The following is a 13,193-nucleotide window of genomic DNA, read 5'->3' on the forward strand; positions in this document are numbered from 1 at the left end:
GTATGTGTATATATATATATATATATATATATATAAATGTATATGGTGGGATGTGGAATTTCTATAGCATGGGGGGGGTGGCCTCAGAAGCCCTGTTCTAGACCAGTGGTGCGCAAAGTGTGGGGTGCTCTACATACAGACAAGAAAATGGCATGCGACATAGATACCCTGTGTACCCAACAATTATGACACATTCAATAATTTGTACTAAAGAATAAGATTCTTCTTTGTTTATTAATCTCTGTTTAACACTCACACACACACATAAAACACCCCCTTCGCCACTAAAAATGACTTGCGCTAATAAAGGCATAGTAGAAACAAGAGGCCACATGTAACTGGAATGGTACTGGCAAAGAAACAAGCCCTACGAAAAGGGTAAGCTGCTGATAGTTACAATTTGCTGTGACAGGGTAACAACTGTTGCTTCTTTTTCCCAGGCAGAGAAGAACACATAATTTAAATAAGCTGTTAAAGTGTTAACAGCATTTGCAAAAAAATGAAAAAAAGGCTTCTAAATAACTTTTCTTTCAAATGGAAATAGACATTTTGTAAAAATAAAACTTGCCTAACTCTGGTAAAGGCAAGATTCCACTCCAGGTTTAATAGGTATACTTAAATAGTTACAACTTAAGGACCTGGACAGTTTAATTAACCAATGAAGAACATAGTTGGGACGATGGCCTGGAATGGAAGGGTGCCTTTTGACTACGCATGGCCTAACCCAACACCTTACCATCAGCAACAACTGTACTCCTCCAATAGGTAAAATGGCCATAGCTAAGAAGTCCCCACACATGTACTATAATTAAAACATTTCTATGACACTACCTTAATTATGTAATGTAACTGAAAAAACATGGATTTATCAAATAAACACAAAAAACAGTATTTCTTACTAGTTACCTCATCACTGGCCCCCTTTCTTCAGATAACCACAGCATATATTTAAACCCAAACGTTAAAAAAAACAACATCAGCCCAGAAGCCGTCATACATCCTGGGTCATTGGCCTCCTGTGTCACCTTCAGTACTTCTCATAGCGAAAGTGATTCAATCAGGGCCACAAAAGTAACGTTCTGAGCTCTGTGGTGACTTTGGATAATTATGGTTTTTGTTTTTAAAGTCTTTTTCCTTCTCATGTTTTGACTTCAAAAGTTCACCACAGATCTGCCTGAAATCTGTATGTCATCGAATGGAAACAGAGCAAGTATCTGAAAGATAAAATGGGAGAATGTCAAACGGTCTACAAAAGCCAAATAGATTATTAACCAACAGAATTAAAACAGGCCAAAACAGACCAATTTTATTACCATTACACTGTGTAACAAAAAGATTTAGAAGTGAGTAGTTTCTCGAGATTTACAATTATACTGTAAATACAGTATAATTGTAAATCTTGAAAAACTACTCACTTCTAAATCTTTTGTAGTCATCTTTGTATTACTTTAGTATAAATGCATGTTAATTTGGATTCATATGTTGTTTTTTTCTGACTTTATGTGAACGAAAAGACACACATTTGCCCATTTGCCCATTGGAAATAGTGATATTTTGAAATATCACTGTCCTGGTCACAAAAGCAAAGTCTGTGGGGAATAATAGCCATTTTCTATACTTTTGAGGCATAAGCAATTAGGAAATAACACTTACTACCCAGGAACAAAAATTGTGTTACATAGTGTTATTTTCATTAAGGTCACATTCATACTTGTAGGGGTGGGTGGGATTTACAGTATACTCCATGAATATCCTGATATTAATTATATTATTTGCATGAACAGTGTGCGTGAAGGAAAAGGAGGCCAAAAAACAAGCCTGAAGAAGAGTACGGTGTTCATAGAGGGACATGCAGTTACGGTTTCAGTGACAGAGTACAATGTAATACTGTTGTCTCTTTTTCAGAATGATAAGAACAAAATTGTTTAATGTGATTTAGATGTTAATAGTGTTTGCAAAAAAGCAGAAAAAAGATATTAAACATGTAACAGACTGAAGTTCTTTGGGAAGCTACCAATCTCCTTATTATCCTTCATCCATAATTTCATCCAGACGCAATCAACTATACTGTATAATTGCACACATTGATTCATAGGCTTATACTTTGGTATATACACTGTTTTCTGCTTTCTGATTGCAGCTTTAAGCAGCCTAAGCAACCCCCATGACTGAAGGTGTGTTTATACATTTTCATTACTTTATAACAAGTTTGTGTTACAAAAAATGATAAAAGATAATATTAAAGCCCTGTAGGTGTATTTCTAGCATATTTTCATATTTTTTCCCTTCCACTCTTCTTTAAAATAGTCCCACAAATAAGCATGCGTGTTTATCGCTGTTCTTCAATATATTAAAATGTAAACCAGTAAACCAGAGAGGAAGTTGGCTAGACAAACACATACCTATCAGCTATGCATCTACAAATCTACTTCCTGAGCAATGCAGGCACTGTTCTGCTGAAGGGCCTTATTTTAGTAATGGTATATATGACTTGAGAAATGCCACGAATCATGCATTCTACTTCTCTAATGCCTGAAGCTTGGCTACTTACATCATCATTTCCATCTGCAAGATCTTGAGCTGTCTCACCCTCCAAGTTCCTCAATAATTTGTCAGCTCCAGACTGGCACAAAAGATTGGCAATGCTGGCATCCTGTCTCCCAACGGCCAGATGCAGGGGTGTGCAGCCATTATACATGACCATGTCTACGTCAGCCCCCTTCTTCAACAGCAGCGAAACGAGGGACTGGTCATGAAGCTCCACACCAAGATGCAACGGTGTCTTCCCACTGGTGCCCTCCTGAAAGAACACATAGTGCAGTGAAGTTTGGTATAAATGGTTGCTATAGAAACCAATATAGTCTGAAATGTTTAAATGTATGTACTGTAACGCCATAATGAAATGCAAATATTTATTGAACAGCATCCTATGGGGTCAGCAGAAGGTCTCCATCCATTCCATCTATCATTAATTAAATGGGGTAAACACAGCAATAAAAAACACCCAGCCTGGCAGTCCGTCACACATTTCAATCAGCGCTTTCATCCTTTTCTTTAGTTACATGATTTGCGCAATTCTTTCTTCTTTTACCTCTAGAACTTTGGTCATCTACTCATTTTAGAGGCTACACTGCTAGATTGTGCTATACACAGCTGCCAACAGCAACAAATATTGACAATTATTTCACGGTAGTTTCAGCATTTCTGTGCTTTGCCAGGGCACAGTAGCACCCAGAACGATACTATTATCAAGCAATAACAGCACTGACACCACTGTATGAACTCCCTTTACAAAACAAAGCTTGTCACTTTGACAAATTAAATAGATTCTGCTGTTCATGTACCGTTTCCCAACAGTTTTATGATGTATGACTATGCTTAGGCTTTATATAAATATACAAATAGAACATAAAAATAGAATATAAAATGTAAGGTGAGGAATGAATTTAGTAAATAGAAAACAACACAAAGGAGTGAATAACCACATGTTGTACATTATTATCAGCTATCAATAGTTTCTTTATATGTCATGGGAAGATTACAGGACTTGGTTGAAACATGTATTTGATTTTATAAGTATTGCCTTTGGGTGCCCACATTTAATGATGAAAATCATGCCTAACTATTAACTAATCTCTTTTGGGAGAGTGCTGGTGATAGTCAAGAACACAGATTTTGCTCTTTTTTTTTTTTTGCACAATAAATCCAGTGCCATGTTAACACTAACTCAAGGGTTACATTTCAATTTAAAATAATGTTATTCTTACAATGGCTTTTTAAAAAGACCAAATAACAAACTATAACTTTGCTTAATTTTGTAATGCTAACACTGCATAACATGACAATAACCTTCTTTTATCTTTATTACCGAAATTACATATTTTTTGTTATTTGGTATTTTTGAAAGCTAGGGATAAACAAATGTCTATATTCTGAGGAACCAACTAAGGGCAAAACTTGAATACTGGATAATTACTGGTGCCTACCTGAGCATTGATATTTGCTTTCTTCCTCATTAAGAGTTCTATCAATCGATAGTTTCCCTGGAGTGTTGCTACATGGATACAAGTCATACCTGAAATCAAAAGAAATCATATGATCTTCAATGAAAAGTCATTGGCACTACCATGGCAATACTACTGATACGGCAGAATGGTACCACAATGCTAACATTTTCATGTCTACATTCCAATGGTATTCACAATGATCTGCTTCATTCTGATAATCCCATTCAGTATATGTGGAATACTTGCTTTGTGTTGACATTACTGTTCATGTTGTCTGCAAATAGTTCTGGAAGTACAACTGTAAATATGTTTTGTTTTGGAAGACAATGGTGGAGTTTCCATGCAGGTTTTTTTTTTTAACTCGAGACATTTGCTCGAGAAAAATGTCTTCAGTAAAATGCTTTTTTGTGATTCCATTTGCTCAGTTTAATTTATTTGAGTAAACCAGGCTTTTCACCCGACGTCATGCAAATGAAGGGGAAAGGTGGGGGTTGATATGTAAATTAGCTCTGCGTAAAGTGTTTGTGCTGTTTTTGAAGATTACTGGTGATATTTTGTGAAAATGTGGTTTCCATGAACAGAGAACTGGTACACAAGTGAATCTAAGCTGCTGTAATAAAACAAAATACCTCATACCTGGTTGGTTAATAATGTTTTTTACTGCACTTGCCCAAAATGTTTTTTTGAATGTCATTGGCGGGGTGGCATGTCGTTAGTAGTGAAACCGGTTTCAACTAATTTATCTTACGACTCGTTCATTAAAAATGAACTGGGAGGTATAAAATGAAACTGACCAACACAGGTATTGCAGATCACCATGGCGGAAAACTGGTGGACTGTAAAGCTCTGTGCCACACATCTTCCACATATGCTCCCCTGTCTTGGGAACAGTGGATGTTTTCCCTTTGTTTTAGGAGCTTGAACCTACAAACATCCTCTACCAGCAAATCCTTATGCCTTGTTATCTAATGCCAATGGCTAACAAAAGGACAGTTTGGACACATATTCGTCCATCTTGCTGGTGGGAAGAAGTTGTGCTGCATCACTCTTTCACAGATCTGCAGTGGATAGAGTCCTTTCAAGTCACCAGGGCAACATTCAGCATTATAGTGGAACTGGTAAAAGAAGATATGCAGCCAAATAGGAATTACGTACGGCCTCCTGTACCAGTCGATAAAAGAGAGGTGATTGCTCTGTTTAAGCTGGCATCCTCATCTCAGTACAGGGTAGTTGACAATGTGTTTTGGGTGCAAAAAACCACAGTTCATGGCTGTATTTACAAGTTTGTCAACTCCGTTGTTCAGAAGCACTGCAACACATACATAGCTATGCCAGATGTAACTGAAGCAGAAAGCATTTGCTCTGTGGGACCATCCTGTTTAAATTTGTCCCTAGCTTGTGGGACTGTGCGCTCTATTCATCTTTCTGAGAGGGCGATCTTACGCTGTTTTGGACGATCAAGCTGGCTCAACACATCCAAGTCACAAGCTATACTTATTAATGCCCGGATTTCCCCCTCGCTCCAGTGATTTAGAGTGGAGGGTGGACACGTGTTGTCTTTGGACATAGCTGGGATCAAAAGCAAGGGAATTCAGTTACAGACATTTAGTAAGCAGCTCACTTGCTCTTTGTATTTAACTTTAGGGTAGTTTTTACAGCAAGGGTATTCTCAAACAGCTGCTTTAACACTATAACAAGTGTACACTGCAGTTCATGGTAAGCGGTTTTACACAGAACTGTAAACTCACAAAAGACAAACAACATGACAGCCAGACACAGCAAAAAACTAAAATAAAAAAAAGCCGCCCACACTATCATTAATGTGAACTACACCACTGCTAACCGTAAAATCGCCCATCAGCCACTACTGTTTGCTGTTTTGGAATCCACAGTAACACCTGACCTGCTCCCTTGCAATATTTATATTAATGTCACTTAAGGATAAACAAGCTCACTAACATTTACACGTGAAATGTGTGTTTCCATGTAAAATTGGGTGTGGATTTTCCAGTGTTTTTTGTCATTTACACGAATAAACAAGATTTACCCTATCCCTCTATTTGGCTGTTTTTTTCGGCCACAAACTTGATTTACATGAGTAATTCTCCCTTTACTCATGTACACACACTACATTGGTCACATGTCTAACATGGGAGCTATAATACTCCACCATTCAAATATATTATTACACCCTTGTCCCCTATCAACATATGGCAATACATCAAGGTAGTCACTCTGTAACCAGAAATGTGTGATGATTGGGATGTGGGCCTTTTGTCCATTTATACTAATCATAGGATCATAGAATCTGTAAACTGTAAACTGTAAAATAATGAAAAAGAGGTTATATTCAGAGGTTATAATTATTAATTATCTGAATAAAACCAATATTTGCCAAATTTGATTAGCTTGAGTTCCTTACCTCTCCAGTTCTGCATCTTCAATACATTGCTAAGCAAGCGCTCATTCTCTCTTGTTAACTCCACGGCACATTCCAGGTATCCTTGGGCACATGCCACGTGGAGAGGCGTGTTGCCATCCTGATCCTGTAACTCTAAGCAGGCCTTTTTTTCTACCAGGGCTTGAACAACTACTGGCTGATTCAGATACGTAGCCAGGTGTAAAGGTGTCTGTAAATAAAGTAAAGTAACCATATGAAAGGAAGGAATCAACAGATTGGAAGTGCGTGAATCAGAGACTGATACAGTACAAATGTATTGAATCGGATACTATACTAATATATGCAAACTACAGACTACACAATTCATTGAGAAAAAGATTAAGTCCAGCTTTAAACAGCCTTTGTTTTTAAAACAAAATTGGTGTGTATATATATATATATATATATATATATATATATATATATATATATATATATATATACAACACATTGTAGATATCACGTATAATAACATGTCCCATGCTATCTATATTGTTGTTTCATCGAATTTGTGCAGTGCTTCCTATTTAGCTTGAAACTATAACCGAGTCAAAAGACAGTACCAAGTTTCAACACTACTGGGTGAGCAGTTTCCAAAAATATAAATGTGCCAAATATTCTTATCAACAGGGATACTCATCTACTGCAGGTGTTAACAATTGCATTATTACATTTTTGACTTCGGCATAAGATGAATCAGACCCCAGCTAAGCACTGAACCCATGACCTTCTGAAAATAGGTACCTTTGCTAACCACCATGTTAATTCACTCGAAACAGTCAACTTCCAAGTCTGTTATTAGTTATAGGGGGACATCCCCTTTCCATCGTTTCTAAATGTTTTAATGGGGGGATCTCCACTCCTCCCACCTCCACAAAAATTCCCCAAGCTGTACCATTTGACACCCATGGAATAGAAAGCCCCAACTGTAAACAAACAAGTTACTGTTTAAAAGCACAAAGTTAAGGGATAAAACAAGATATGAACTATTTAATAATAACTTTATTTGCAGCTTTAATAACAAGATACATACAAATCCCCAGGTCAAGGATATTTATAAAATGTTACAGATGTGAGCGTAAAAAAAAGAGGTAATAATGACCACCATTCACAGTAACTTCTTGTCGCAAATGTTAATGCAAACTACCACCCAGTTCAAACTAGCAGTTCCCAAGTCGTCATTAGTACAGCAAGTCATGCATAAGTATGCTTCCAGTACACCTACAAAATTAATTGTGACATCCTCATCGTTATAAATCTTCCAATAAAAATTATGTAATAATTATTATAAAGTATGGCTATGGCCCAGATGAACCCGTTTTATATCACCTCGCTTAATATCTTGAACCGTTTAGTATCACGATTTTTCAAAAACCACTCGCCATGTACCATAGGTTCTTACTGTCATGTGTTGTGCAGCCAATCAAATGCTGTGTGGCTGGGCTTTACTAAGTAATCACAGAATTGAATTAATTTCCAATGCAACTAACAAAAAATAATCACCTCAGGTAATAAACCGACCTTTTGTGCAGCCTCTCAAATGCTGCGAATTATGCCTGCATGGCAATCATGATATAAAATGGGTTCATATATATATATATATATATATATATATACAGTGGCTTGCGAAAGTATTGACCCCCCTTGGCATTTTTCCTATTTTGTTGCCTTACAACCTGGAATTAAAATGGATTTTTGGGGGGTTTGTATCATTTGATTTACACAACATGCCTACCACTTTGAAGATGCAAAATATTTTTTATTGTGAAACAAACAAGAAATAAGACAAAAAAACAGAAAACTTGAGCGTGCATAAGTATTCACCCCCCCAAACTCAATACTTTGTAGAGCCACCTTTTGCAGCAATTACAGCTGCAAGTCTCTTGGGGTATGTATCTATAAGCTTGGCACATCTAGCCACTGGGATTTTTGCCCATTCTTCAAGGCAAAACTGCTCCAGCTCCTTCAAGTTGGATGGGTTCCGCTGGTGTACAGCAATCTTTAAGTCATACCACAGATTCTCAATTGGATTGAGGTCTGGGCTTTGACTAGGCCATTCCAAGACATTTAAATGTTTCCCCTTAAACCACTCGAGTGTTGCTTTAGCAGTATGCTTAGGGTCATTGTCCTGCTGGAAGGTGAACCTCCATCCCAGTCTCAAATCTCTGGAAGACTGAAACAGGTTTCCCTCAAGAATTTCCCTGTATTTAGCGCCATCCATCATTCCTTCAATTCTGACTAGTTTCCCAGTCCCTGCCGATGAAAAACATCCCCACAGCATGATGCTGCCACCACCATGCTTCACTGTGGGGATGGTGTTCTCGGGGTGATGAGAGGTGTTGGGTTTGCGCCAGACATAGCGTTTTCCTTGATGGCCAAAAAGCTCAATTTTAGTCTCATCTGACCAGAGTACCTTCTTCCATATGTTTGGGGAGTCTCCCACATGCCTTTTGGCGAACACCAAACGTGTTTGCTTATTTTTTTCTTTAAGCAATGGCTTTTTTCTGGCCACTCTTCCATAAAGCCCAGCTCTGTGGAGTGTACGGCTTAAAGTGGTCCTATGGACAGATACTCCAATCTCCGCTGTGGAGCTTTGCAGCTCCTTCAGGGTTATCTTTGGTCTCTTTGTTGCCTCTCTGATTAATGCCCTCCTTGCCTGGTCCATGAGTTTTGGTGGGCGGCCCTCTCTTGCCAGGTTTGTTGTGGTGCCATATTCTTTCCATTTTTTAATAATGGCTTTAATGGTGCTCCGTGGGATGTTCAAAGTTTCGGATATTTTTTTATAACCCAACCCTGATCTGTACTTCTCCACAACTTTGTCCCTGACCTGTTTGGAGAGCTCCTTGGTCTTCATGGTGCCGCTTGCTTGGTGGTGCCCCTTGCTTAGTGGTGTTGCAGACTCTGGGGCCTTTCAGAACAGGTGTATATATACTGAGATCATGTGACACTTAGATTGCACACAGGTGGACTTTATTTAACTAATTATGTGACTTCTGAAGGTAATTGGTTGCACCAGATCTTATTTAGAGGCTTAATAGCAAAGGGGGTGAATACATATGCACACACCACTTTTCCGTTATTTATTTTTTAGAATTTTTTGAAACAAGTTATTTTTTTCATTTCACTTCACCAATTTGGACTATTTTGTGTATGTCCATTACATGAAATCCAAATAAAAATCCATTTTAATTCCAGGTTGTAAGGCAACAAAATAGGAAAAATGCCAAGGGGGGGTCAATACTTTCGCAAGCCACTGTATATATATATATATATATATATATATATATATATATATATATATATATATATATATATATATATATATATATATATATAGTGCCTATAGAAAGTCTACAACCCCTTGAACTTTTTTCACATTTTGTTGTGTCAGTGCCTCAGAGTTTCATGCATTTAAATGAGAATTTTTTTTTCCACTTATCTACACAACATACTCCACACTGTTAAGGGGAAAAAAGTTTTTTATTGAGAAAAAGATTATATATTAAAAATACAAAACTGAAAGATCATAATTGGATAAGTCTCCACCACCTTGAGGTAATACTTGGTGGAAACACCTTTGGCAGCAATTACAGCTATGAGTCTGTTGGGATGGGTCTCTACCAACCTTGCACACCTAGATTTGGCAATATTTGACCATTCTTCTTTACAAAACTGTTCAACCTCTGTCAAGTTCCATGGGGAGTGCTGATGGACAGCAATCTTCAAGTAATGCCACAAATTTTCGATTGGATTTAGGTTCGGGCTCTGACTGGGCCACTCAAGGACATTTATCTTCTTATTCCTTAGCCACTCCAGTGTAGTTTTGGCTGTGTGCTTTGGGTCGTTGTCATGCTGAAAGGTGAACTTCCGTCCCAATTTCAGCTTTCCTGCAGAGGGCAGCAGGTTTTTCTCAAGGACTTCTCTGTACTTTGCTCCATTCATTTCCCCTTCTATCCTGACAAGTGCCTCAGTCCCTGCCAATGAGAAACATCCCCATAACATGATGCTGCCAGTAGGGATGGTGTTCTTTGGGTGATGCACTGCACTGGGTTTGCGCCAAAAATAACGCTTTGTATTTAGGCCAAAAAGTTCAATTTTAGTTTTGTCAGACCACAAAACTTTTTGCCACATGGCTACAGAATCTCCTGAGTGTTTTTTGCATACTTCAAACAGGATTCAAGGTAGGCTTTCTTGAGTAATGGCTTCCTTCTTGACACCCTACCATACAGGCCAGATTTGTGGAGTACTTGGGATAGTGTTGTCACATACACACTTTGACCAGTCTTGGCCATAAAAGTCTGTAGCTCTTGCAAAGTTGCCATTGGCCTTTTGGTAGCCTCTCTGATCAGTCTCCTTCTTGCTTGGTCATCCAGTTTGGAGGGACGGCCTGATCTAGGTAGAATCTTGGTGGTACCATACACCTTCCACATCTTAATAACCGTCTTGACCATGCTCCAAGGGATATTCAAGGCCTTAGATTTTTTTTTATACCCATCCCCTGATCTGTGCCTTTCAACAACTTTGTCCCAGAGGTCTTTTGAAAGCTCCTTGGTGCTCATGGTTGAGTCTTTGCTTTGAAATGTACTACCCAGCAGAAGGAACCTACAGGAACTGCTGAATTTATCCTGAAATCATGTGAATCACTACAATTTAACACAAGTGGAGGCCAGTTAACTTGGTGTGTGATTTTGAAGGAGATTGGTTACACCTGAGCTAATTAAGTACAAGGTTGTCCTGGAAGAAAACTTGCTTCCTTCTGCTCTGACAATGTTCCCCAACTCTGAGGATTGGTTTTGCCAGCAGGACAATGCTCCATGCCACACAGCCAGGTCAATCAAGGTGTGGATGGAGGACCACCAGATCAACCCTGTCGTGGCAAGCCCAATCTCCAGACCTGAACCCCATTGAAAACCTCTGGAATGTGATCAAGAGGAAGATGGATGCCATCACTAGCCAACAAACAAAGCCAAGCTGCTTGAATTTTTGCGCCATGAGTGGCATAAAGTCACCCAACATCAATGTGAAAGACTGGTGGAGAGCATGCCAAGACGCATGAAAGCTGTGCTTGAAAATCAGGGTTATTCCACCAAATATTGATTTCTGAACTCTTCCTAAGTTAAAACATTAGTATTGTATTGTTTAAAAATGAATATGAACTTATTTTCTTTGCATTATTCGAGGTCTGACAACACTGCATTTTTTTTGTTATTTTTGACCAGTTGTCATTTTCTGCCAATAAATGCTCTAAATGACAACATTTTTATTTGGAATTTCGGAGAAATGTTGTCAGTAGTTTATAAATGTTAAAAAAGTTCATTTTACTTATTAACACATACCTATAAATACTAAAACCAGAGAAATTGATAATTTTGCAGTGGTCTCTTAATTTTTTCCAGAGCTGTATATATATATATATATATATATATATATATATATATATATATATATATATATATATATATATATATATATATATATATATATATATAATTGTGAAGGGGAAGAGCTCTGCATGTAAATAAAGTGTGGTGTTGTTTTTGTTTTAGTGGTGGTTGCCAAAGGCGGGGTTAATTCCTGTTCATGCCAAAAACATGAGAGAATGTGGCTGCTCCCATACAAGATCATTGGTGTCAATTGGGAACAGCCACATACTAAAAAAGAGCTTCCAGCTCCATTAGATCAGAGGGAGCTGGTTTATGAAGAGAAGTGCTGTTGAAACAAACAAACAAACAAACAAAGGTATTGTGTGTGTATATATATATGTGTGTATTGGTGATATATATATCCGATATATATATATAATCTGTCTTATATATATATATATATAATATACTAATTATACTAATTATCATCACTAGTCATGAACTTGGTTACTTATAACGTTTGGAGAATAGAAGTTACGTTTAAATAAGTTAACTCTAGGTAAACCAACAATAAAAATGGTGATTCCTTTATACCATATAGGATATGTAAATATATATATATATATATATATATATAATATATATATATATATATATAATATATACTCATAAACACAGTTTTGTGTAAAATATCATATTTTGAATTAAGAAAAGGATTTCCTTTTTGTTTCTTTCATTTTGTTTAAAAGTAATGAGAAATGAAAGAAAATGGGTTTGTTTTAAAAATATTAACTTTCTTGGTTTTCATATTTCATTCATAATTTCAAAAAGCAGGTATATTATACTATATTTAATACTTTTGAACAACGCTCTCCTCCTGGCCAGCGCCATAAAATACTTGTCAGTACCTTTCATTTCGAAGACAATCTGTAGCTCTTTTTTTAGGATTTGCATAGCTCTCTGTTAATACCTTTTTACTCAGTATTTTATTGGTAAAACTTTGAGATTTGGTACTACACTACGTACTATACGGTTCTCCGTTTGCTTGCATTGTCTTTAAGGAAATAGGTTACTGCTTCACTTCCTAGATCACTTCACCTCGTCTTCAGGGTCAAAGCATCCTACTGGCTGCTAAGTATATCAGTTATTCAGAGAAGCAGTTGGTTGGTTACTGACAAGAAAGAAAACTCTGAAGGGGTGGGTACAATGAAACACAAAAGTGCAAGAATATCGAGAGCAAGGCCTGCTAACCAGATATCATGTTTTAAAATGTAAATATATGTTTGCTAAAACATTTGAGACCTTTATAGTGACTGGATGTGCACAAAGTGTAACAAGAGTGGAATTGTTTTGTTAGCTACAAAAACTTTACTAAAGTATTGT

The 13,193-nt window shown here is 37.2% G+C and overlaps 1 protein-coding gene across 1 annotated transcript in view; it reads right to left on the reverse strand.

Moving 5' to 3' along the window:
* Positions 1 to 215: 215 nt before the first annotated feature.
* The window catches only part of LOC121315983 (NF-kappa-B inhibitor epsilon-like), a 13,065-nt gene continuing 87 nt past the window's right edge, over positions 216 to 13,193 (reverse strand). The window contains exons 2-5 of the mRNA XM_041250638.1: positions 6,430 to 6,637; positions 3,987 to 4,075; positions 2,552 to 2,800; positions 216 to 1,214 (exon numbers count right to left, since the gene is read on the reverse strand). Of these exons, the coding sequence (XP_041106572.1) occupies positions 1,152 to 1,214; positions 2,552 to 2,800; positions 3,987 to 4,075; positions 6,430 to 6,637 (609 nt within the window). The 3' untranslated portion in view covers positions 216 to 1,151. The remainder of the gene's footprint in view (positions 1,215 to 2,551; positions 2,801 to 3,986; positions 4,076 to 6,429; positions 6,638 to 13,193) is intronic.

The sequence above is a fragment of the Polyodon spathula genome, chromosome 5 (genome assembly GCF_017654505.1).
Source record: "Polyodon spathula isolate WHYD16114869_AA chromosome 5, ASM1765450v1, whole genome shotgun sequence".
NCBI classification, from domain to species: domain Eukaryota; kingdom Metazoa; phylum Chordata; class Actinopteri; order Acipenseriformes; family Polyodontidae; genus Polyodon; species Polyodon spathula.